Raw genomic sequence first — 24,074 nt, forward strand, 5'->3', positions numbered from 1 at the left:
GGTCTTTTTAAATTTTGCGACGGAAGTGGGAAATCCCTACGACTGCCTGTCAAAAATCTTTCCGCTCTTTCTCAAAGCCGCGGTCGAGTTTCGTGATATTCACCTGCATCAGCTGATCCTAGTCTTCCCGAAAACGGTTCTAACTCGTTGGGAACTAGACTGCTGTCGCTGCTCTATGCACTTGTTTTCTTGTTAGCTACATATAAGCTGACAGAAGAGGCCGAGGTTGCGGGAGTGTAGTAGGCACTAGCTGTTAGCCAGACAACGATAGAGGCCACCGCTTCCGTGTAACGGAATCAAGCTAGGTAAGAGATTTCCGAAGGACAACTGCATGTCAACTCAGCTCTTTATAACATTATTGTGTTGACAACCTATTTTAAATTTTATACATATGGTAATATGATAAAAATGTATGTTGTGAAAGTTGCCTTTAGTTAGCTACAGATAATATTGATAGATAGCTAGCTTAGCAAGGGAACGTTAGCTAGCTAGCTAGCTAGCCAGTTGATTTTGTTGGTAGCTAGCTAACGACGTTACCTAACAAGTATTGTAGGGCAACATGACATGAACCTCCTAACTAATTATTCTACATTGTTTTTTAAAATGTCGTTTTCGTAGACATGATTTGGTTATTATTCACTATGTGTAAGCATACACATATCTATCCAAGGTATATACCCTTGTAATTCAATGCTTTAACTATGCAAGTCTTGCATTTATTTATTTATTTTGTCTCACTGACTGCTGTTTGCAGTATTAGCAGAATCTATCAGGAAACATATGATAAGCATGTATGGTTGATGAGTTCCTGTTTTACCAGCCCTCCCGCTGCAGCTTGTGCTCAGTGTACTGCCACAGTCAAATTATGCTTAACATTACGGTCAAATAAAATATAAATCTTTCTTTCTCCTCATTAGGCTTCAACCCAGTAAAACGGTTGTGGCCCCACTGTGGATTCCCTGGATTGGACCGGGGCGGAGGCAGTCGTAAGCAGAGCAGGCGCCACGTGAAGTGCGGTTTCGACTTCCCCTATGAGTAGCAGCACCGGTCAGAGAGCACCACGGACCCGGGCGGCAAAGGCAAGCCAGGGGGCAGGGGGGACAACGACATGGACCCCTCAGGACCAGAGTGTGGACCCTTCATACAGGCCTACTACCACTGCAGGTCCAACTACAGCCTGCAGTGGTGGGGGGAGTTCCTGTGTCTTGAGTAAGCTCATCCAACTGCCGGCTCCGCCACTGTCGCGCCACCAGCTGAAGAAGTTAGAGGAGCACAGATACAGCAGTGCAGGTCGCTCACTTCTGGAGCCCTTCATGCAGCACTACTGGGAGTGGCTAGTGGCATGTGTGCCAGCATGGATAGCCCCCAACCTCATCACTATTGTGGGCCTGGCCATCAACATTCTCACCACATTGGTGCTGGTGTACTACTGCCCCACTGCCACTGAACAGGTAGGTCCATGCAGGGGCATCACTGGGAATTCTAGGCCCTGGAAAGAATTTGATGTTGGATCTCTTTCACACACGGCCACTCAAATGGCCCTCCCTCCCACTGAGTATGCATCTTTAAATGAATTAATCAGCAGGTATTCCTACTAAGTAATAACCATGGATTATTAGGTCAATGTTTGTTGTAACGGCTGTAATAATATACACTACTGACAGGACATAGAGAGAAGACGAGGCCGTCAGTATTTCTTTCGGAATTTCTTGATTGAAAAGTATCGATTGGGCCTCCCGGGTGGCGCAGTGGTTAAGGGAGCTGTACTGTATCGCCAGCTGTGCCACCAGAGACTCTGGGTTCGCGCCCAGGCCCTGTCGTAACCGGCCGCGACCGAGAGGTCCTTGGGGCGACGCACAATTGGCCTAGCGTCGTCCGGGTTAGGGAGGGGTTAGCCGGAAGGGATGTCCTTGTCTCATCGCACACCCGCGAGTCCTGTGGTGGGCCGGGCGCACTGCGCGCTAACCAAGGTTGCCAGGTGCACGGTGTTTCCTCCGACACATTGGTGCGGCTGGCTTCCGGGTTGGATGCGCGCTGTGATAAGAAGCAGTGCGGCTTGGTTGGGTTGGGTATCGGAGGACGCATGACTTTCAACCTTCGTCTCTCCCGAGCCCGTACGGGAGTTGTAGCGATGAGACAAGATAGTAGCTACTAAAACAATTGGATACCATGAAATTGGGGAGAAAACGGGGTAAAATTTTAAAAAATAAATAATAATAGTATCGATTGGGTAATTGTCATATATAGCCTACCCTTTCAAAGCGAAAGTTTATCAAAATGTCTGTCTGTTTTGTCAATGTTGGGTGGAATTTGTTGTAGATAAGAATGCTACACTATACCTACTGTCCTTGTTGTCTCTGAGAATCAAGCTATTCTAAACCATCTTACAGTAACAGTATTTGATGAACATGGTGTTATGGTAAAACACCAGAAAGCCACAAACATTGACTTTTTACATTTACAGTTTAGTAATTTAGCAGATGCTCTTATCCAGATCGACTTACAGTAGTGAGTGCATACATTTTCGTACTGGCCCCCTGTGGGAATTGAACCCACATCCCTGGCATTGCAAGTGCCATGCTCCAACTGAGCTACACAGGACCAACTCACTGAATTTGAATGTCACTTCCTTGGCTGTCTGAAAACGTTACCTGCTGTCAAATCTTCCCTCCTTCCATCCAAGTTTCCGTAATTCCTCTCAAAGCTCATTGGAGGAGGTCGACAGGAGGGACCCTGGATCCTCTCCTCTAAATGCGCTTTGAGAGGAATTGAGGAAACCAGGATGCAAGGATTTGACACCAGCTAAGGTTTTCAGACAAAGAGCAGGTGTAGGTGTTTTGGCCGCCATGCAGTCTTACCTGTGACCTTCCATGTGGAGGTCTAATGTCAACACTACCCATGTTGAATAACTAAGACGAAAGTGTGTGAGTTGGTACTGGTGACATGTTTTTGGAATCTGACCTGTTGAAGAGTTATGACTCTTTTTCTGGGGTTTTGCACGTTGTAATACGGGCAATTCCACGGTATCAGAGTGATGCTAAGACTATGATGTTTCACTTCATTTTTTTAATTCTCAAACACATGTACTTGAACAGTGCAGAGGCAAGTGTTGGTAACAGAATGATGACACCAACAGCACAAACTGTCATTCTGTTACCAAACTTAGCATTTGAACTGTTCTTCAATAAATGTGTTTTTGTACAAATTCTGTGGAAATTATTGAAATTAGTCATTGTGCATAGATTTATGGTTTGTTTAGCTTGCCATTCATTGTTTTTTGTTTGACATTTTCAAGTGAAAAATCAGTTTCAGCATCACTCTGTTACTGTGGAATTGCCCCTACGTAACATGTTGTTGTGTTGGCCTCATGAATGTCTAAAGATTGACATTTCAACTACGAGTGATTGTAGATTATCAATCGGTTCATGAAAGGATGTGTGTTTTATGAGTGTACAAAAGCTGTAGAACATGCACACATTCAGGTACTTTCTGTAGGTGCCGGAGTTGTAGGCAAACTCATGGAAAACAGAAAGGAAAGCGCCGAACACTGCTGCTCATGCTCCCAGGGGATATTTATTTATGACAACGTTTCGTTCCTAAGGTCTTCATCAGGCATCCATATTCCAGGTGGCGGTGGAAGGCCCTATATATAGGGGCAGTACTCCGTGACATCTCTTCCTGAAACAGGAGGTAAAAAATTTATAACATAAGTTCACAATATTAACATTCAATGTATCAAAATATATGATCATACACAAGGAATATGATCAATATTTATAGTAATATACATACAATACTCAATTAGGATAAAACAACACAATTTGTACATATTGAAACTAGCAGCAGTGTGCAGCGTTTTCCTTTCTGTTTAGGAATGTAGCCTGTCAATGCGAAACCAGTTTGCTTGCCTTAATGCTTTTGCTTAGAAGATGTGATACAGCAGGATGTATGTGTCACCACAAAAGTGTTGTGCTTAACAATGATTTAAGCAACATTATAGAATAGGTCAAGGGCATTTTAAGGCTGTCAATTTTAACAAAGTAGATATGACTAGGCTATGACTTTGTGAATGGAAAAAGGTTGACCAATTATTGTTAGTTTATCAATATTTAACATAAGGCACGTTTTGCTTTTCCTTTCTCTTGGTCACTGGGGCCAGGCTTGCACAATGCTCCATGTCATGTGTGCTTGTTTTGCTGAAGTACGTGGGAGATGCCTTACAGGGCTCTTGGGGACAGGCACCCCGTGTCCCCGTCCTCAGGTTTCACATCTAGCCTCAGGCCCCTTCTCCCGCCTCTCGAGCCCTAGAGGCTAGGAATAGGCATTTAGAATGGTCTCCCTCAGACTAGTTTACTCAAGCTGGCTTAATTATGAATCGATTACAATCGGATGTGGGTTGTTATGTATTTTTTAGCTACACAGTCGCATGGTCTTTAGTATTTGAGTCATACAGTACATTCAGAAATTATTCAGACCCCTTGACCTTTTCCACATTATGTTTCGTTACAGCCTTATTCTAAAATTGATTACATCTACACACAATACCTCATAATGACAAAGCAAACAGGTTAAAATACATTTTTGCTAATTTATATATTGTATATATATATTGTATATATAATTTATATACTGAAATATCACATTTTACATAAGTATTCAGACCCTTTACTCAGTAATTTATTGAAGCACCTTTGGCAGCGATTTATCGCCTCGAGTCTTCTCGGGTGTGATGCTACAAGCTTGGCACCTGTATTTTGGGAGTTTCTCCCATTCTTCTCTGTAGATCCTCTCACCTCTGTTAGGTTGTACTCTCTGTACTTTGCTCTGTTCATCTTTGCCTTGATCCTGACTAGTCTCCCAGTCCCTGCCACTGAAAAACATCCCATCAGCATGATGCTAGCACCACCATGCTTCACCGTAGGCATAGTGCCAGGTCTGACGTGACGCTTGGCATTCAGGCCAAAGAGTTGAATCTTGGTTTCATCAGACCAGAGAATATTGTTTCTCATGGTCTGAGAGTCTTTAGGTACTGTATGGCAAACACCAAGCGGACTGCCATGTGCTTTTTACTGAGGAGTGGCTTCCGTCTAGCCACTCTACCATAAAGGCCTGATTGGTTGAGTGCTGCAGAGATGGTTGTCCTTCTGGAAGATTCTCCACAGAGGAACTGTAGAGCTCTGTCAGAGTGACCATCGGGTTCTTGACCACATTCCTGACCAAGGCCCTTCTCCCCCGATTGCTGTTTGGCTGGGCGGCCAGCTCTAGGAAGAGTCTTGGTGCTTCCAAACTTCTTCCATTTAAGAAGGATGGGGGCCACCGTGTTCTTGGGGACCTTCAATGCTGCATAAATATTTTGGTACCTTTCCCCAGATCTGTGCCTCAACACAATCCTGTCTCGACGCTCTACGGTCAATTCCTTCAACTTCATGACTTGGTTTTAGTTCTGACATACACTGTCAACTGTGGGACTATATATATATATATATATATATATATATATATATATATATATATATATATATATATATATATACAGTGCCTTGCGAAAGTATTCGGCCCCCTTGAACTTTGACCTTTTGCCACATTTCAGGCTTCAAACATAAATATATAAAACTGTATTTTTTTGTGAAGAATCAACAACAAGTGGGACACAATCATGAAGTGGAACGACATTTATTGGATATTTCAAACTTTTTTAACAAATTTAAAAACTGAAAAATTGGGCGTGCAAAATTATTCAGCCCCCTTAAGTTAATACTTTGTAGCGCCACCTTTTGCTGCGATTACAGCTGTAAGTCGCTTGGGGTATGTCTCTATCAGTTTTGCACATCGAGAGACTGAAATTTTTTCCCATTCCTCCTTGCAAAACAGCTCAAGCTCAGTGAGGTTGGATGGAGAGCATTTGTGAACAGAAGTTTTCAGTTCTTTCCACAGATTCTCGATTGGATTCAGGTCTGGACTTTGACTTGGCCATTCTAACACCTGGATATGTTTATTTTTGAACCATTCTATTGTAGATTTTGCTTTATGTTTTGGATCATTGTCTTGTTGGAAGACAAATCTCCGTCCCAGTCTCAGGTCTTTTGCAGACTCCATCAGGTTCTTCCAGAATGGTCCTGTATTTGGCTCCATCCATCTTCCCATCAATTTTAACCATCTTCCCTGTCCCTGCTGAAGAAAAGCAGGCCCAAACCATGATGCTGCCACCACCATGTTTGTGGGGATGGTGTGTTCAGCTGTGTTGCTTTTACGCCAAACATAACGTTTTGCATTGTTGCCAAAAAGTTCAATTTTGGTTTCATCTGACCAGAGCACCTTCTTCCACATGTTTGGTGTGTCTCCCAGGTGGCTTGTGGCAAACTTTAAACAACACTTTTTATGGATATCTTTAAGAAGTGGCTTTCTTCTTGCCACTCTTCCATAAAGGCCAGATTTGTGCAATATACGACTGATTGTTGTCCTATGGACAGAGTCTCCCACCTCAGCTGTAGATCTCTGCAGTTCATCCAGAGTGATCATGTGCCTCTTGGCTGCATCTCTGATCAGTCTTCTCCTTGTATGAGCTGAAAGTTTAGAGGGACGGCCAGGTCTTGGTAGATTTGCAGTGGGGTATTGTGTGTAGATTGCTGAGGATTTAAAAAAAAAAATAAAATAAAAAAATATATATATTTTAGAATAGAGCTGCAACAAAATGTGGAAAGTCAAGGGGTCTGAATACTATCAGAAGGCACTGTATGCCATTTATCAGACACTTTCATCCAAAGCGACTTAGTCATGAGTGGAGATTTTTCATAATGGTGGCCCCATTGGGAATCGAACCCAAAACACTTTCTCTACTGACTGAGCCACACAGGATCAGTGGAGAAAATCAAGTTCATGGGTTTGTTTTGATCGTCTAAAGCTTTGGAGCTGGAGGCTTGACTGTAATATAGGCAAGGTTGTTAAGTTATCTTGTTTCTGAAAATGAGATCACTTGAGGATATTGTTTAATCTGCAATTGACTCAACCTCCCCTCCATAGTGTTACATTTCTTAGTCTACTGTATGTTGCGTTCAAATATTATCAGCTACAGTTTGTTATCAGGGAAGCTTGCACAACGGATACTAGATCCCTCCATGTATTCCTCCTCCCACAGCTAGTTAAGGGGCAGCTGTTCAAACAAACTGGCCCTCTTAGTCTGATATTAAACACACTTTTGTCAATACTGTATGCTGACACATGGGAAGGTTTCGGTTACTTTCAACCCAGTCAGTTGAAATATATTTTTAATGGATCTGTTGTTGTCAGGGGTTAAATTGGGCCGGGTCAAATGAAAGCCTGGTGGCTTTCAAATTGTTGCCATTTAATTGTCCTCAGTCAACAACACAAATAAGCAAAGACAAAATCAGACGCCCCCTTCTTGGAATAGTTTACCTTTTCAATTGGCCAGCTTGTCACATTCTACGTGAGAAGTTTCTCTCCGGTGCTTTCAAACAGTGAGTGCTGCACAGCGCATAGGGAGAGAAACATGCATGCCCAGTCATTGCACAACATTGTTAATGCAGTCATAAGAGAACACACCTTCTGATAGCAGTTTTGATGGCCACTGTAGGACCTGAGAGCTTTCTAGTGTTACTACACTTTCTCAAATCCCCAACATTTGTGAACTGTAGCTTTTCAGAACTAGAGTTTTAACAGCGTCAGCGCTTGCCAATGTCGTTTTAATGCATAGGGTAGACTGGGGCTAAATGTAACACAAGTCAGGTGCAACTGGTAGGCCTACATTAAAGTAACTGTACCGGGAAAATTTCATACTCTGTTAACTCCTACCCAGGTAATGTTGTCAACTCATCCTATACTTGTATTTGTGGCCAAAGCATACATTGGGGAAAAAACACAAAAAAAACCCCAACTCTAACAGACCCGGGACACACTTTTCACAGCATTCCGCCTGGTGGGAGGTACTATACATCATGGTGGGCTTAGATTTCAGTGCGCGTACAGGGGCACACAGTATCGAGTCCGAACCGAGTACTCGCTCATGTCCGGATTGTGGAATTTATTCACAACATTGCCCTTAGTCAAATATATCCAATTTTCAATGAAGATTTACCTCAGTGTTTAGGCTTCTTGTGGTCAATTTGCAGTTTTGTAGTTATGTTTGCAGTTATATTTGCAGTTATATTTGTAGTTATGTTCTATATCGTGGAGCTTCGGCCCATAGGGGAGCTCTGCTCCTAGTGGTTTACCCCACTGCCTATGCAGCGAATAGCCTGAGAGAGAACTATGCACACACCTGCAGCCAATGGGTGTACAGGTGTCCCTATATAAGGGGATGCTTCCCCTCAGTCAGCCTCCCATTATTTTCAGCGACTTGGACTAGACTGAAGAAGCCGAGAAGGGAAGATAAGTCTCAGGACGAACCCGCCGTCGATATCCAAGTGTTCGACGTCGTCCCTCTAGAATGAGCACTCCAGATTTTCCACCTAACTCAGAAGCTCTTGAGCTCAGTGTCGCTGCTCCACCATGGCGGCTGTGGACTCACACGACTTATGTTTCGTGTGTCTAGGATCACAGCACTCTAGGGGCGGCCTCACAGACCCCCGGAATACCCAAGCTGCGCCCTCCTATCTTTTAAAGGAGAGGAAACAGTGACGAGTGTTCTTTAGGGAGGATATCCCTCGAGGACGCCATGTCTGTGCTAGCCTCAGGTTCTGAGGCATCATATGATGATGCCACCTCTAGAGAAGACAAGGATATTGGGAAGTGTGTGGATGTTTCTCCAGAACAGTTTAACCCACTGACCGATTTTGATCATAAAAAAAAAAAAACTCCCTATGGAGAGTGCAAGGATGAAACGGGCTCTGAATTTTCAGCAGCCCTCTCCTATGCAACCGCCTCTTTGCGCTCTGATTTTCCAGGGCTTGTTGAGCGGGCTGCGAGTCGGCTTGAGATCATGCTGCCCTCCAACCCGGAAGTGGACATGATGGAGGGCGGCCCCTACTCTCTAACAAGAAGGGTGGCGGTGCCACTGGCACCAGCTATGCCCTCGCTCTGAAAATATGTGGAAGGTTCATGGGGTCACCTTTTGAGGGTGAGAGTGCCGGTAAAAGCTAACACCCCATTCACCAGAGGGACTGCAGACGGCCCCAGGGGATCCCCAGGCTCGGGCACGCCATGGCTGCGTACCTCGTCCTGGTTTGAGCTCCTGGCAGTCATCCAAAAAGCCCACTCTACCTACTACAAAGGACAGGCTCACAGCTCAGCTAGTAGAGAAGTCCTTTGCATTAGGTGTCCAGGCTGTAGCAACAGTGAACAATATTGCCAACAATATCCTGGCAGCCTCTCTATCCCGTCTCACCACGGACAAGACTGAGCTGTCATGAGAGGAGATAGAGGCGTCGAATTTCCAGCGCCGTACTTCATCTCACCCAGGAGTCGGCTGTGTATGCGGGGAGGTCGGGAAACGACACCTTTGGCTGTCTCTGACGGCCATGAAGGAATCTGACAAAGCCACCCTGTTGAACGCCCCCATCTAACAGCGGCCTCTTTGGAGCCGGCTTTAAAGAGGCAATGACGCGTTTCGGAAAGCTGGAGGAGGGGAGGGAACAACTATCTAGACACTTGCCATTGGCAGGAGGATCTAGATCACTTTCCAGAGAGCCACCTAGTTTCACCGTCTCCAGTAGACCCTGGTCTACGGCCAGACGGATAGCCCAAGGAACAGCAGCATCCAGCTCACCGAGAGTGGGCCATTCCACTCCCGCAGCGCCAGAGAGAGCAGCCGCTTCACCGGCGAGAGAGGTGGTCATGACGTCACCCTGGCGACAACCTAAGAGCAGCCAGAAGCGACCATGACAGGACGAGGGGGAGAAGAGAGGGAAGAGCGCAACGCTCTGTTCAACAGCGCCTACTATTCCCCCCGCTCCCCTGCAAAGAGATGGGGGAGCCAACGTGTTTGTTGAATAAAGACTAGATTCCGATTGTATTTGTCACGAGAATCTCTTTTCCATAACAAACCAGAGATCGTTCAGGTTTTCTCTCTCCACTCTGTGTGTAGTACAGCCCACCATGGGTGCGTAGCTGAGCACACACATGAGGACGCTATGAATGGCAATGATAAGAGGGCAGCAAAGCGGACACTCTTGATGAGCCGCAATGCTATACCTCATAAAAACCCTAGACCCCAGACTCCTAGGAGTAATGTGGCTCAGGGTTTAAAGAACAGCCTGTGTACACAACCCCATGTTGGGTTGATGACTCAATCGCTGTTGGAGACTGCGCACTAACTCAGGCAATAGCCTCAGTGCAGTTCAGACCCGTGCTGCGTTCACAGAGGGCTGGAACCACAAGGTTACGAGTGTAACCGTGTTGTCGCTCCTGTTTCTCACAGGACGCGCTAATATTTCCTCCCCCTTTCGAGGGGGCCCCACCCTGGGCTGTGCCACCACTTCTATGTCGGAGGATAGCGGCGGCATGGGCCATAGAGGAATACAGGCCTTCCTACTGAATGCACCACAACTTCACTCTCTCCCGCTCTCAGCGCATTATTGGGAGTGGCAGTGAAGTTGCACCCTCTCCCACTGGCTAAGCTGGACGCTGGAGAAGGGTTACCGTTTTCGACCGTGGTGGAAACTGTGATGAAATCGGCAGAGAAAGTAGCCGCTCTTATGAAAGAGATTACGGTACCTTTGGTGAAGGAGGAGGTCACAATATTTCCCCGATAGAACAACAGAACAGCAGGCTATATTCGCCCTACTAACTAGTGCCAAAAAAGACTGGGGGTATGAGGCCGTTATTGGATCTACACATTCTCAACGAGACCGTAGCCAAATGGCCCTTTCGAATGCTTACGATAAAACGTCTGCTGGAATGTGTCCACAACAAAGACTTTTGTATAAGCATAGACCTAAAGGGCGCGTTCTTCCATGTGCCGGTTCATCCGCATCACTGGAAGTCTCTGCATTTTGCCTTCCAAGGGGTGGTGTACAAGTATGCGAGAATACCATTCGGGGACATCCTGGCACCTTTTCCAAGTGCGTGGAGGCGGCAATAGACCCGTTGCATCGTCAAGGGATAAGGGTCTTGGCCTACCTAGACGACCTACTGGTTCTCGCCCCGTCAGCAGAGCTGGCAATCGCACACACAACACAGACAGTGATTAATCTCAGGCTTCTGGGGTTCGCTGTGAATAGGGAAAAGAGCAGACCCTGGCCCAGTCATCGGATTGTCTACCTGGGACTGCAGCTAGCCACTGACTATGAAGGCTTGAATTTCGGATCCTCAACATGCTGCCCTGTTGCTAGCCCTACGAAGGTTGGCCCATTTTCTGTTATCTGCCCACTAATCATTGGCTTTGGCTAATGGATTGAGTGTGGCGGGTTACACTGAGGAATCAGCGAGTATGTCTTACTTGGTTCAGCCTGCACTCAGCATTGCTGATGGGAGGAGTAGAACTAAAGGGAGAGGACCAATGGACAGGGTTCCATCAGTTCTGCCTTTTCATGTTAGAATGACTACATAGCATGACTCCTGGCTGAAGGTTTAGTACAGTAGAGTCATTTATTCTAACCTGCCCACAAGTCTATGACTGTTTGGGCGGAAGGATGAGGGATATAGTTTCTTTAACTGGTATTACAAAACTATTAGACTAATTGTTTAATATTGAAGTATCATCTTAGTATGGCTCATATTGAGTTTTATCTGCCCACTAGTCATTGGCAATGCCTTTAGACTGAGTAGGGTGGATTGGACTGAGGACGCAGTATATTGGGACAGTGTGTTACAGTACTGCGGGACTTAGTCGCAGCCATGGCTGAGCGCGACCTTTTCATTAAGTGGGAAGTGTTATGCTTGGCAGGGGTACATTTTGGAGCGTTGCGCTCCGCTCCGCCTTAAACCGCTAGGAGCAGCGCTCCCCTTTGGGGCGGAGTTCCACGATATAGAACGATAGTTACCAGAGTTGTAACTCCATTTCTTTGAGTGGAGCGGAGCCCCATGGGACTTATTTCTAGAGGGGGAAATTATATTTTAGATGTCAGTATAATTTTATTTTAATTCATTTTGGAGTAGAATGTCCTTTTTAAAAAGTCACCTGAACTGACCTGTCTTTCTCCCAAAAATTAAAAGCTCCACCCCCCCCCCCGGGTGTGGCTATGAACTAGTAGGGACTTCCCAATCCCAATTTGACCTATGGATTGGACATAACATCCTATAACCCAAACATAGAAATTGTGTGCTAGTAGACCGTCTATTGTAAATGTTGAATGTTTGTTCCCTTTACCTTTCAGGCACCGCTGTGGGTGTACCTGTCTTGTGCAGTGGGCCTCTTCATCTACCAATCACTGGACGCCATCGATGGGAAACAGGCACGGCGCACCAATAGCAGCACCCCACTGGGAGAGCTCTTTGACCATGGCTGTGACTCCCTTTCAACAGGTGTGTGTGTTGGAGCGTGTGTATACCGTCTCAAACTACCATAACAACACACTCACAGGCTACAAATTACATGGAAGACGGACACAACAAATATGCACTTAAAGATAGACACAATATACCCATAAATGTACACAACACACTTACAGATGTAAACAACATTAATGATTTAAGACTGAGAAACATCATGTTGTGTAATTGAACTTTCTCTCTATCACCCTCTCTCCCTCTCTCTCCCTCTTTTGCATGCATTGATGTCACTGGTACTAATATTTTTTTCATTTCCACACACAATTAAGACAAAGTGAGGAATCAGAATATACCTGCCTCTTTAACTCTTACTTTCTATCACCCACCTGCTCTCTTTCTCGCTCTCTTTCTCTATGTCTCTGTCTCTCTCTCATATTCTCTGTCTCTGACTTCTCTCCCCTCTCTTAGTGTTTGTGGTCTTGGGCACCTGTATCGCCGTCCAACTTGGAACTAACCCCGACTGGATGTTCTTCTGCTGCTTCGCCGGCATGTTCATGTTCTACTGTGCTCACTGGCAGACCTACGTGTCAGGAACCCTGCGCTTTGGCATGTGAGTGGGTGGGCACCCCGTCTGAGCTTTCCTTTAAACTACAGTCTAGTCAAGAGTTTAGACACACCTACTCATTCAAGGGTTTTTCTTTATTTAAAAAAAAAACTATTTTCTACATTGTAGAATAATGGTGAAGACATAACTATGAAATAACACATATGGAATCATGTAGTAACCAAAACAATTTAAACAAATCAATATATATTTGAGATTCTTCAAAGTAGGCACACTTTGCCTTGATGACAGCTTTGCACACTCTTGGTATTCTCTCAACCTGCTTCACCTGGAATGCTTTTCCAACCGTCTTGAAGGACTTCCCACATATGCTGAGCACTTGTTGGCTGCCTTTCCTTCACTCTGTGGTTCAACTCATTCCAAACTATCTTAATTGGGTTGAGGCCAGGTCATCTGATGCAGCACTCCATCACTCTCCTTCTTGGTCAAATAGCCCTTACACAGCCTGGAGGTCATTGTCCTGTTGATAAACAAATGACAGTCCCACTAAGCGCAAACCAGATGGGATTGCATATCGCTGCAGAATGCTGGTTGTGTGCCTTGAATTATAAATAAATCACAGACCGTGTAAGCAGCAAAGCACTCCCACATCATCACTCCTCCGCCATGCTTCACGGTGGGAACCACACATGCGAAGATCATCCATCCGTTCACCTGCTCTGCATCTCACATAGACACGCCGGTTGGAACCAAAAATCTCACATTTGGACTCATCAGACCAAAGGACAGATTTCCAAGTCGCTTCTTATTATTGATGTCCTTTTAGTAGGGGTTTCTTTGCAGCAATTCAACCATGAAGGCCTGATTCACACAGTCTCCTCTGAACAGTTGATGTTGACATGTCTGTTGCTTGAACTCTGTGAAGCATTTATTTGGGCAGCAATTTCTGAGGCTGGTAACTTATCCTCTGCAGCAGAGGTAACTCTGGGTCTTCCTTTCCTGTGGCGGTCCTCATGAGAGCCTGTTTCGTCATAGGGCTTGATGGTTTTTGCGACTGTACTTGAAGAAACTTTCAAAGTTCTTGACATTTTCTCAATTGACTGACCTTCATGTCTTAAAGTAATGATGGACTGTCATTTCTCCTTGCTTATTTGAGCTGTTATAATATGGACTTGGTCTTTTACCAAATAGGGCTATCTTCTGTATACCACCCCTACCTTGTCACAACAACTGATTTGCTCAAACGCATTAAGAAGGAAAGAAATTCCCCAAATTAACTTATAACAAGGCACACCTGTTAATTGAAATGCGTTCCAGGTGACTACCTCATGAAACTGGTTGAGAGAATTCCATGAGAGTGCAAAGCTGTCATCAAGGCAAAGGGTGGCTACTTTGAAGAATCTCAAATATGAAATATGTATATTTTTTGTGATTACTACATGATTCCATATGTGTTATTTCATAGTTTTGATGTCTTCACTATTATTCTACAGTGTAGAAAATAAAGAAAACCCTTGAATGAATAGGTGTTCTAAAACTTTTGACCGGGTGTGTATCAACATTTGCTTATCTGTTTGGCTTTCGGGAACAGCCACAACAAGGACAAGGGACAAATGTCCTGGGAGTATGGTTGATTTGATATGATGTAAGCCCTTGACAGAGTAAGTAAGAGTTATAGGTTGTCCGCCAGAAAAAAATCTACCTTATCAGATCAGGTTCCTCTCAGCCTTTTGAGGGACATGTTCTCTACATCCCCCCACACACACTCACAACTAACCCACAACCCAGAGGAATGGATGGTGTTTGTGCAGGACCTGCTAGGGGGTGCTATGTGCATGTTGATTTTGATAACTGTGTGAAATGTGAAATCACTTAACCATTTGCATATGATTCCTCTGTCTCTTTGCCTGTGCAGCATTGATGTGACTGAAGTGCAATTCTTCATTATAATCATGTATTTGCTGGCTGCCATCGGAGGACCAGCTTTTTGGCAGTTCTTGGTAATTAATTTAACCCATTTGATTCAGGAAATTATGGCCTGTTCCTACTGCTTGGAAATGGAAGAAATTACCTTAATGCTAATTCTTACATGCATTGTAGTTGTAGTTTGATGCCTTTTCTACCCTTTTTTTGTCCTTGTATTGAATCTAGTGTAATACACTGTTATACATGCAGTTAAACATTTATAGCCTCAAGAATGTCAAGACTTATGAAAGTAATGTAGGGAAGTTATAGCATGTTGGTTAACGTGTTAAGACTTGCGTCCTTGTTGCCGATTTTGCTGAATGCATCCTTTCCTTGTTTCCTGGAGGTAAGCACAGATCTATAAGGTATTGGATAGGTGAAAGCCCAGTTCCCGCCCTATTACTTCCACCAATCCCACCAATTGAGGTCTGTGTTTACTTTAAGGAAGGTAGGAAAGATGGATGTGTTTCTAAAATATTGAAACAGGGCTATGCTACTACTAATCCCCCAAACACACAGATCCCTGTGGTGAACATCCAGATTAAGCTCATTCCAGCCATCCTCACTGTGGCGGGAGCCATCTTCTCCTGCACCAACTACTTCCGGGTCATATTCACGGGAGGAGTAGGAAAGAACGGATCCACCATAGCGGTGAGGATGACGTGATCCGTCCTGACTAACGAGGGTTGAATTGTATGGCTGATAAAAGATGACTTGTTGTGTGGAAGTATACAGTGTGTGGGAATTTGTCGCAAAACCGTACGATTGGTTATTTCAACTTTGGTTTATAATATGATCCATATTACATATTACAATTTTGGGTGAAATAGCCAGTCTTTTCTATTGCTTAAATACCAAAGCACTTGGCATGCTTCATTTCTAGGCCTCCATAAAATAGAGACATGGATGACTATCATGCCCGTTTCATTGATATCAGCCTAGCTACTAGTCAGAACTTTACTTTGTGGTTTATTTATCACTTTAGAGATGGATAAGGATAGTGGAATTTTCAGCTGTACAATGATTGTGACAGCCATGTCCCTTCTTCCTCAGGGAACGAGTGTCCTGTCGCCGTTCTTCCACATAGGGTCAGTCATCATTCTGGCTGTCATGATCTACAAGAAGTCTGCGTCCCAGCTGTTTGAGAAGCACCCCTGTCTCTATGTCCTGGCCTTTGGGTTTGTGTCGGCCAAGATCACCAACAAGCTAGTGGTGAGGAACCAGGTGACCTCGATCGTGTCCGTTAGGGCACACTGTAGCAAAGTGTGTAACGGAACACAAGCGTTTTTTGATTGGACAAGTTCAGATAGTACCTCTGTTTCGCATATATTTCTTCCATTCTGTGCCTACTGAACATGACCGTGAAACATGAAATGCTGAAAAAGCCAGTCTACATTCCAATATCCACACCCGCCACTTGTTTTGGTATAACTGTCGGCTCAAGGGTAAATTACTTTTAAGTCTGTTATAGTGCGCTGCGCTATAACGTACCTTGCATTGAATTTCAGCCTTAGTCCAATGTCTTTAATTGGACTCAATATAGTTATTTGGTCTTTACTCTATTATACGTTGACGATTCTCTCTCGTTTTTTGTTTGTTTGTTTTACAGGTAGCTCATATGACAAAAAGTGAGATGTATCTCCATGACTTGGCTTACCTGGGGCCAGGGCTGCTCTTCTTGGACCAGTATTTTAACAGCTTCATAGACGAGTACTTGGTCCTCTGGGTGGCACTGGTAAGTCACCATAGCCCGTAATAGCTTCATCCATGTGCACGTATAGTACCAGTCAAAAGATTGGACACCTACTCATTCAAGTTTAAATGATTTGTACTATATTCTACATTGTAGAATAATAGTGAAGACTACCTCGTAAAGCTGGTTGAGAGAATGCCAAGATTGTGCCTAGCTGTCATCAAGGCAAAGGGTGGCTGCTTTGAAGAATCTCAAATATATAAAATATATTTTGATTTGTTTAACCTTTTTTGGTTACTACATGATTCCATATGTGTAATTTCATAGTGTTGATGTCTTCACTATTATTCTACAATGTAGAAAATAGTAAAAATAAAAACCCTTGAATGAGTAGGTGTGTCGAAACCTTTGACTGTCACTGTACGTGCCAAGTAGGGGTGTGATTGTTTAAACGTTTAAACAACATTTTATTGTTAATGTGAAGAAAAAACTGTGTTTTCGCCACAGAATTTAAATCACAGTGCAGTTATCACAAAACTAACACTAACAGGTCCCGATCATCATCAAGGGAAAAATGTAACAAATAGGCCTACCTAACGCATCAATGCTGTAACTTTATTAAGGGGGGGATATGCATCTTTCAAATTATTTGCCACGGATATGAAGTGCTCTGCACGTCATCATTGTTAACAGTTAGGGTTTAAAAAACACTCAATACAGAAATTGCTGCAGTTGATATGCAGTCATTGTCAATGGCCTACTTGAGTTGAGGTCATTTCCTAAATGAAAGACTGCAAGTGCCATTTGAGCCGTGACTCGCGCTACTGAAAATGTTTCCTCGTTCTCGTCAATATCACTGTTCACCATTTACTCCATTTTCTAAATGGGACACTATAGCAGTTCGCAAAAAAAATAAAAAATAATAAACGAGACAAATATATTATTCCTAAACTGTAGCTCATAGTTGGAACACGTTTCCCTACTTTAATCAACCAGTCCGTTTTTAATTTGTGATGAGGCTGTCATGATTTAGCAAGGAATGTAGCTTGTCTACAGTGTTGTTTGTGTAGCCCATCAGTTGGGTACATTTTTATAGGCACTAATTTCTATAGGCCTAATGGGAGCTTGGGTTCGCAGCACCCGTGTGTGTGTGTGTGTGTGTGGAGGGAGCGGTCGGATCGGAATTGAGGTGAGAAACGCGTAACGGAGGTAAAGGAGAAGAACTGTGATAACTTGGCTAGGTTTATTTTTTTGTTGCGAGTCGCTAATGTATGTAACAAATGGAAAGAACACTAGAGTGAATTAAACACTTTTCTTCGGGACAAAATTTCACCTGCCTGGAGGACGGGTGCAATTGTGGCCCATAATTTGGCGTGTTTCTGCATGTTGGCATTCCTGCATCTGCAGAAGCCCTTCTTCATACTTTTATTGATCAATTTTTAAGCTGGTACACAGGTGGGAGGCAAGGGTGCTCCTGTACAGTAGGTGGCGGTAATGCACCATAATGTTGGATATCAACCGACAGAAGACGAGGCAGGGGTGACAACGGTAGCTAGCTTGCTAGGACAACGGTCGGGTTCTGTTAATGAGGGCAGTTGTAAGGCAGGCGTTTAATACACTGGGTGCTAGCTAGTTAGCAAGCTAGGACTCCAGTACATGGTGGGTGGGATAGGTAGCTAGCTATTTTGCCATGAGGCTGAGTGAAAATGTTGCTGTATTTAGAGCTCAGAGATTCTTGAAAGACATCTCAACTTTTTCCCCACAAATATTTGTCTTACTAACTAGAATGACACTCTATGGAAAGATGAGACTCGCAACATGTAAACTTTTCATATGCACAAAATGCTTTTTTCTCATCCCTGTTAGTGAGCTTTTTTCTTTTTTTTGTCACACAACACAATGCCACAGATGTCTCAAGTTTTGAGAGACAGTGCAATTAACATGCTGACTGCAGGAATGCCCACCAGAGCTGTTGCCAGAGAATTGAATGTTAATTTCTCTACCATAAGCCCAGGACCTCCACATCCGGCTTTTTCACCTGTGGGTCTGACAGCTGAGGAAACTATGGGTTTGCACAACTGAAGAATTTCTGCACAAACTGTCAGAAACCGTCTCGGAGCTCATCTGTGTGCTCGTTGTCCTCACCAGGGTCTTGACCTGACTGCAGTTTGGCGTCGTAACGGACTTCAGTGGGCAAATGCTCTTCGATGGCCACTGGCATCTTGAAAAAGTGTGCTCTTCACGGATTAATTCCGGTTTCAACAGACATTGTGTATGGCGTTGTGTGTGTGAGTGGTTTGCTGATGTCAAAGTTGTGAACAGAGTGCCCAATGGTGGAGTTATGGTATGGGAAAACATAAGCTATGGACAACGAACACAATTGCCTTTTATCGATGGAAATGTTAATGCATAGAGACACCGATTCTCATGCCATTCAACCGACGCCATCACCTCATGTTTCAACATGATAAACGGTTGTCATGGCCACATGTCGCAAAGATCTGTACAAAATTCCTGGAAGCTGAACATTTCCCAGTTCTTCAAAGGCCTGCATGCTCACCAGACATGTCACCCATTGAGCGTGTTTGGGATGCTCTGGATCGACGTGTACGACAGCACGTTCCAGTTCCCGCCAATATCCAGCAACTTCGCACAGCCATTGTAGAGGAGTGGAACAACATTCCACAGGCCATATCAACAGCCTGATCAATGCTATGTGAAGGAGATGTCGAATTGCATGAGGCAAATAGTTGTCACACCAGATACGGAAAGGTTTCCTGATCCATGCCCCTACTTTTCTTTTTTAAGGTATCTAAAGATACAAATCTGTATTCCCAGCCATGTGAAATCCATAGATTAGGGCCTAATGAATTTCTGTCAATTGACTGATTTTCTTATAGGAACTTTAACTCAGCAAAATCATTTAAATTGTTGCATGTTGTGTTCATATTTTTGTTTAGTGTAGATATAGGTACAGACACATCAACATTATTCCTTATTATTTATTTTTGACTGTCACCATTTATGAACGTGTTATTCAATGTGTTTCTATGGGCTATAGTAGTAAAGGCCAAATTAAATATTTGATCAAATAATATAAAACATGTTTTGGGGGAATACCTACAGGGGTCCTAAAATTCAAACTCAAATAGCTAAATGATCCATGGTCGAACATCTTAAAACAATTCCATATCTTAGCTTAGTATAATATTTGATTAATCAAATATGTTATTCAAATCTCCAAACTTATTTTTGTTTTGTCTTGTTCTACTATTAAATGTTCCAGAGCTAATTTCTTTAGACTTTCACTTCTCTGGAAACAACTTTGATGGACATTCCTGTAGTCAGTATTTCAATTGCACACTCCATCAACTAGAGACATCTGTGGCATTGTGTTGTGTGATACAAGTGTACATTTTAGTGGCCTTTTTATTGTCCCCAACACAAGGTGCACCTGTGTAATGATCATGCTGTTTAATCAGCTTTTTGATATGCCACACCTGTCAGGTGGATGGATTATCTTGGCAAAGGAGAAATGCTCACTAACAGGAACAAGAGAAAGATTTTTGTGCGTATAGGAACATTTATGGGATCTTTTATTTCAGCTCATGAAACATGGGACCTATACTTTACATGGTGCGTTTATATTTTTGTTCAGTAGCTAGGAAGACTCCGGTACATAGCAGGGGAGGCGGGAGTGACACCGTGCATTTATATTTTTGTTCAGTAGCTTGGAAGACTGGAGTGACACCGGTAGCTAGCCAGCTAGGACACTGATAGCTAGGACACTATGTCCTTCACGCCTGAAAAACTCTGGCGCTTTTATTTCCCTTAGACCCACATTTTAAATTGCATAGACAATCAGGGGTGCGTCCCCGCAATCACACTGTTGCCTGGCAGGTTCAAAGCAGATTCCAGAAGCCTAAGCCTACTGTAGGACTGCGAGAGAACTTCATTGCCCCCTATCGGTCATACCACACACAATAGAATTTCATGAACATGACAAGGAAATTGTCATTTTGCAGATAAACATTTGACTTCACAGACTGATTCTAGCCAAAGTAAGATGTCAAAACCCCATAGTTGAGTGGTAAAGTAGTATACCAAAGTCCATCACTGTTGTGTAGATTGCCTAGCGTATATTCATGCAATTATTTTCAGGGGCAAAAGATGATTTGACATTCAACAAATTCTGTAAATAAAGAGCCTTAAATGTACTTTATTTGACATCTATTCTGTCTGTCTTGTTTTATCTCCAGTTCCTGTCCATCTTTGATCTAGTGCGCTACTGCGTTAGCGTCTGCAACCAGATCGCCTCTCACCTGCACATCTTCGTGTTCAAGATCAAACCCCCCAACCTACGGTCCGCCTCTGCCTCCCGGTCAGGCAAAGACGTCTGGTGTAACTGGTCTGGTGACACTACTGACAGGTGGTGACACCGTCCGGCTGGAGCTGGTGGAATTACCTCAACCGCCTCCCCCTTGTCTCCACAGGGTTCCCATTGGATGAGACGAATTGGAGGCAGTCTTTCTACGAATGTATAATGCTGCGTTCACAACATCTCGTCATTTCGTAAATACCAGCATACAACTGGGAAAAATCCACATGAACGCCCCTCCAACTGGTAATTACTAGTGGGAAACTATCATCCCTGTGCTCAGTTTCCCACTTGCACCTCTCTGACGTCATTTGTCAACAAACAAGACAGCAAGCTTGCTGGTATTTTCAGCAGTTGTTTATGGTAAGAACAAAATACAAATTGTTAATACAAAATTGATTCTGTTAATCTTCCTTTAGATTTAGAAAGTGAAATATGGATATACTTTTTATGGGCAAAAAATAGCGAAACAATCAGAAGCCTTCTAATGACCTCCATGTTTGATAATATTTCCCAGTTTAAAACGTGAATACACCCAACTGATAATTACTACCTTCCCACTTGGTTATGAACGCAGTATTAGCCAATTAAATTATGAATACATTGAGGGTGGGGAAAATTAGATTTTTTTTAATAAAGATAATTTATTTCAGTCTGGTGTGCAATAGTGATCCGTTTTTGCAGATGTGTGGTGTAAAAGGTACCTAGCCGAACAGGAGAATGAGGAATATGTTTTCTGTTGAGGTTTAGTTTGTCATAAAAGAAGAACCTGGTTATTTGGTAACAAACTATTTGAGATTTAGAAGTTATCTAACTAAAGGTTATGGATAGGGGTTAATGTTGCTTACTATAACCATGCTACCACTATCCAAATGCACTGAAAATAAAATGTTATCCATAGGAAGGAGCAGGTTATACCTAACCAAATGATATACTTAGCTATGAGAAAAACGCTTAGTGTATTCGCGTGTTTCTGTCCGAGCAATATGACTTAAATGCCGGTCTGTTCTTTCAGTAATGGTACTTGTTCAGCACATCTACATACAATTCCCACCTGTATTCCACTCCAGAGAAAAATGCTAGTTCTCTGTTTTAAGGTGTAGCGCAGAGTATTTCTTTATAGTATTTCTGCATTCTGTTTGAACCATCTGAAAAGCTGTCATTAGAGATTGCGAATAGCATTGTGGAAGAATACATGGTCATGAGCGAAGACTGCCTTGCATTTCTGTTATTGATCCTATGTCATCCTTGTCCTGTATAGCCTACATCAGGGTTATTCAACTCTTACCCTATAAGGTCTAGAGCCTGCTGGTTTTCTGTTCTACCGGATAATGAATTGCACACACCTGGTGTCCCAGGTCTAAATCAGTCTCTGATTAGAGGGGAGCAATGGGGGGAAAAGCTTTGGAACTGGCTGCAAGCTCCAGGGTTGAGTTTGAGGGGCCTGCATGATCTATGACACTGAATTGTATTATGTTCAATAAGCCCCAAACAAGGGGACCATTGTCTCATCATGTTTACATGATATGGCTATGTACTTCATTTTCTCCCATGTGATTGCAGTACAAATGGACCTGCATTAATACTACTTTAATACTACTGATTCTGAGAGATGGAACACAGTTCCTGCTGTATGCTTCCAGTTAACTTGTGCCATATGTGATGCAAGTCAATGGAGCACTTCTCGTTACCTGTTACATGCGTTCAGACTCTTAACCGTTAGGAATCTAGCTCATCATTATGATATTCAAGCAACAGTTATGAGTACCAGTATGTGTTCTGTCCACCGCAAGTCATTTTTGTCACCATGGGATGACAAAAAAAATATGTTTGGAATGTTTTAGTGATAGGTGTTACTCCAACCTCCTCACACTCCTTTTACAATATTCATCTGTTTTTTTCTCTTTAAAAAAAACAACATTTTATATATATATTTTTTAAAAATTAATTCAACTGTGTTGCTTTTTAGTTGAGCTTTGGTTATACTGTAGCGTTGATGAAATAGGAGTCGATCAGGCTGGCACCAGTGTTAATCAGTTCCTCCAAGTGGGGATGTATGTGAAAAATGCAATAGTCGGTATGCAGCAGTTGCCTTAAATGCTAAGTATTTGCATTAGATGGGAAGGTTTCAAAACTATGGCCTGAAAAGGCTAGTGTTAGACCTAAGTGTTGTGCTATAAATGCTTGATTAGTAACTGATGAATACAATGAAGGGTATGTTTAGATGTTCTCTTCCACTTCACTCCCTGATGTTACCCCTACAGCCACTCCAACTCCCCCAGAGCAACACTGGTGTCATGGCAGCTGCATCCCCATTTAGGTTTCTCTCTCTGTTCATAGTTAGTGAACTTTGGTCTGTTACACAATAGCCCATCAGTTATCTCTCCTATGTGGAACAGTTCAGTCCACCCATTTTGTATGGGGTCTTATCATTAACCAAGTATTTAACTATACCTGTAGGGACGCAGTACCGTCCATGGTCAAACATAAGGAATGTTTTTTTTTTTAAGCAAAAATTAAGGAATGTCTACCCTACCAATTTAGCTAATATCAAACAGTGATGCACAGAGTATTAACATGTCTACCGTTTTAATGTCTCTTCATAACAAGAGAAGAGCTTGTCAATGTTTGTATCCGATGCATGGGATAGGCATTACAACCCACTGTAATGTTCAGTCAATGGCCACATGGATATGTAACTGATAGTGTTCAACCAATTGAAACACCGCCTCAAGCGTAACTAATTTTCCCTTGGATTGTTTATTTTCTGTGCAATGCAGAGATTTAAGATGACTTGCAAAGGGTGCATCATTGGTCAGTGTAAAAAATAAATAAATGCTTTTTAGTGTTTAATGATGTTCAATGATTTTAATTTGTTGTTTGGTCAAAATTGTTAATTTTCTGTTAAAGAAAACCATTAATTTTTGAATAAACAAGCCTATGTAAAATAAAGATTGCTATATTTATAACAGGGGATCTAGTCTATTGCTAGCAGCCTTTTGTGTCTATCATGACCTCTTCTTTAGTATTCTGCAATATTGTTCTCCAGTACAAATGTATTAGTGTGATGAAGATGGACAACGTGACTA

General features: G+C 43.1%; 1 protein-coding gene across 1 annotated transcript; it reads left to right on the forward strand.

Moving 5' to 3' along the window:
• LOC139416433 (choline/ethanolaminephosphotransferase 1-like) lies at nucleotides 1-23,937 on the forward strand. Its single transcript, XM_071165037.1, has 9 exons — nucleotides 1-305; nucleotides 918-1,451; nucleotides 12,270-12,417; nucleotides 12,853-12,994; nucleotides 14,865-14,949; nucleotides 15,434-15,565; nucleotides 15,968-16,126; nucleotides 16,524-16,649; nucleotides 20,867-23,937. Exons 2-9 carry the CDS (start codon nucleotides 1,032-1,034, stop codon nucleotides 21,041-21,043), a joined length of 1,389 nt encoding a protein of 462 aa, XP_071021138.1. The 5' UTR covers nucleotides 1-305; nucleotides 918-1,031; the 3' UTR covers nucleotides 21,044-23,937.
• The last annotated feature ends 137 nt before the right edge of the window (nucleotides 23,938-24,074 follow it).

The sequence above is a fragment of the Oncorhynchus clarkii genome, chromosome 9 (assembly GCF_045791955.1).
Source record: "Oncorhynchus clarkii lewisi isolate Uvic-CL-2024 chromosome 9, UVic_Ocla_1.0, whole genome shotgun sequence".
NCBI lineage: Eukaryota > Metazoa > Chordata > Actinopteri > Salmoniformes > Salmonidae > Oncorhynchus > Oncorhynchus clarkii.

Coding starts and splice junctions, on each gene's coding strand:
- LOC139416433 (XM_071165037.1), top strand. CDS start 1,032: ATGAGTAGCAGCACCGGTCAGAGAGCACCACGGACCCGGGCGGCAAAG. Junction 12,995..14,864: donor GGAACCCTGCGCTTTGGCAT/GTGAGTGGGTGG, acceptor TTGCCTGTGCAG/CATTGATGTGACTGAAGTGC. Junction 16,127..16,523: donor AGATCACCAACAAGCTAGTG/GTGAGGAACCAG, acceptor TTTGTTTTACAG/GTAGCTCATATGACAAAAAG.